The following is a 1,889-nucleotide window of genomic DNA, read 5'->3' on the forward strand; positions in this document are numbered from 1 at the left end:
TGTGTCTTTATTGAATTGAATTGTGTTTTGAGGCAATTACAGATCGATTAACAGCCGGAAAAATGACAACATTAAGACCATTCACATGCAATGACATGTTTAAATTCAATAATGTGTAAGTTTTCATATTGTTTGTACACTTTTTTGTCGACAGTTTAGTTGAATGCAAGCGAGACAATTCATTTTTATTTGGCCCGTTACAGAAATTTAGACCCATTGACTGAAACCTATGGACTATCATTTTATATGCAGTACCTGGCCCATTGGCCCGAATACTTTCAAGTGGCTGAATCACCAAGCGGTGAAATTATGGGATACAGTAAGTGGGACACGACATTTGTGCTTTTCAAATTTTCAATATTCATACAAATGAAATGATCTGAGTGACAATCGTTTGATGGGCCACACATAACGTGTTTAAATTGGTTTCTCAACAGTAATGGGTAAAGCCGAGGGACATGGCGAAAATTGGCACGGTCACGTTACAGCATTGACTGTTTCACCAGACTATCGACGATTAGGACTGGCCGCCACACTCATGAACTTCCTGGAAAATGTTTCGGAAAAGTAAGCTAAATCCAATCCACGAGCATCGAGCAGATCGAATTCATCATTTTGATTCATTTTTGATTGAGAGTAAATTTTTCTACCAATTTTTTAATTGCTTGGTTAATTTTTTTGTAGGAAACAAGCCTATTTCGTGGATCTATTTGTTCGAGTGAGCAACAAAATTGCAATTAACATGTACCAAAATCTGGGATACATTGTCTATCGCACGGTTATTGACTATTATGCTGGACCGGGAGATGTTGACGAAGATGCTTATGGTAAGAATAAATGCAAAAACGATCTTAATCGACTGGTTTTGTAAAAGAAAAGTCTTCGTTTGGAAAACTACTTGAGCTATTTTTGGATCAAGTTTCATTGAAAATGACTTCAGTTTTTATTTTGATGATTTGTTTTTGTTATTCAAATGTTTGTTTCGAATTGCAGATATGCGAAAGGCAATGCCTAGGGACGTTGATAAAAAGTCCATGATACCATTGAAGCATCCAGTGCATTGTGACGAAGTGGAATAGCATTGAATTTACACCAAAGAACGATCGCATTTGTTTTTATGATAATAATGGATAATTCAAGATCCATACGAAATATAACGAATTTCAAATTGAAATCCAGATCGAAAGTTAGTTTGAATTCATGTTTATCTTTCTAGCATGCTATACTTTTGGTGTGTTTTAGGAACATTTTCTAGGTGATAATGGGGATAATATCTCAACTCACCAAAAGGTTTGTATTGATATTGAAACTGATACATAAGTCAATCAAGATCTAGCATTTTCATCAATACCATTCAGAAAAATGAGATTATTCAGGAATAACAAATATTAAACTTGAAGTCTTCATACTAAGAACGAGAAATTCGTGAAGAATATTTGATTCTCTCATTGAATCATTGAATTGAATTCATGAAATTAATTGAACCACATTCCAATAAAATATAACCAAATCATTTTCGCATTTGACACTTGAGCTCTTGTCAATGTGTGGCGCTACTTGTTCCATGTGCGAATTGAAAATTTCATTTTTGAATGAATTGAATATTGTTTTCACATGAATGTGCCATCTAAAAAGTAATCGATTGCTATGAGTTTAATAGAAACAAAAATGAAACACATTTTATTCATCCAGACTCATTGCTATTGATGATGGACTCAATATTTTCAATGTCAACTCGACGAATATGTCCACAAAATAACGTGTTACTCTTGTCAACGACCATATCATGTAAAAAGCACCAGTTCTCGTCCGATCACTGAAGTTAAGCTGCATTGAGCATGGTTAGTACTTGAATGGGTGACCGTCTGGGAACACCATGTGTCGTTGGC

General features: G+C 34.8%; 1 protein-coding gene and 1 non-coding gene across 2 annotated transcripts; both read left to right on the forward strand.

The window, feature by feature from the left end:
* LOC129571771 (N-alpha-acetyltransferase 20) lies at window positions 1-1,180 on the forward strand. Its single transcript, XM_055451627.1, has 5 exons — window positions 1-115; window positions 204-319; window positions 438-567; window positions 685-827; window positions 994-1,180. Exons 1-5 carry the CDS (start codon window positions 63-65, stop codon window positions 1,077-1,079), a joined length of 528 nt encoding a protein of 175 aa, XP_055307602.1. The 5' UTR covers window positions 1-62; the 3' UTR covers window positions 1,080-1,180.
* Window positions 1,181-1,771: 591 nt separating this feature from the next.
* On the forward strand, window positions 1,772-1,889 carry LOC129571772 (5S ribosomal RNA; the record flags this gene model as incomplete). The annotated part of the gene is made up of 1 exon (XR_008688337.1): window positions 1,772-1,889. It is a non-coding gene; the product is annotated as a 5S ribosomal RNA (ribosomal RNA).

The sequence above is a fragment of the Sitodiplosis mosellana genome, unplaced genomic scaffold (genome assembly GCF_009176505.1).
Source record: "Sitodiplosis mosellana isolate CC-2019 unplaced genomic scaffold, AAFC_SMos_1.0 Smas_scaffold_3282, whole genome shotgun sequence".
Taxonomy (NCBI): Eukaryota; Metazoa; Arthropoda; class Insecta; order Diptera; family Cecidomyiidae; genus Sitodiplosis; species Sitodiplosis mosellana.

What these genes read in the sequence shown, in the direction of transcription:
- LOC129571771 (XM_055451627.1), top strand. Translation starts at nt 63, where the DNA reads ATGACAACATTAAGACCATTCACATGCAATGACATGTTTAAATTCAAT. An exon ending in CTGGAAAATGTTTCGGAAAA is followed by an intron (nt 568 to 684) that starts GTAAGCTAAATC and finishes ATTTTTTTGTAG; the next exon opens with GAAACAAGCCTATTTCGTGG. An exon ending in TGTTGACGAAGATGCTTATG is followed by an intron (nt 828 to 993) that starts GTAAGAATAAAT and finishes TTCGAATTGCAG; the next exon opens with ATATGCGAAAGGCAATGCCT.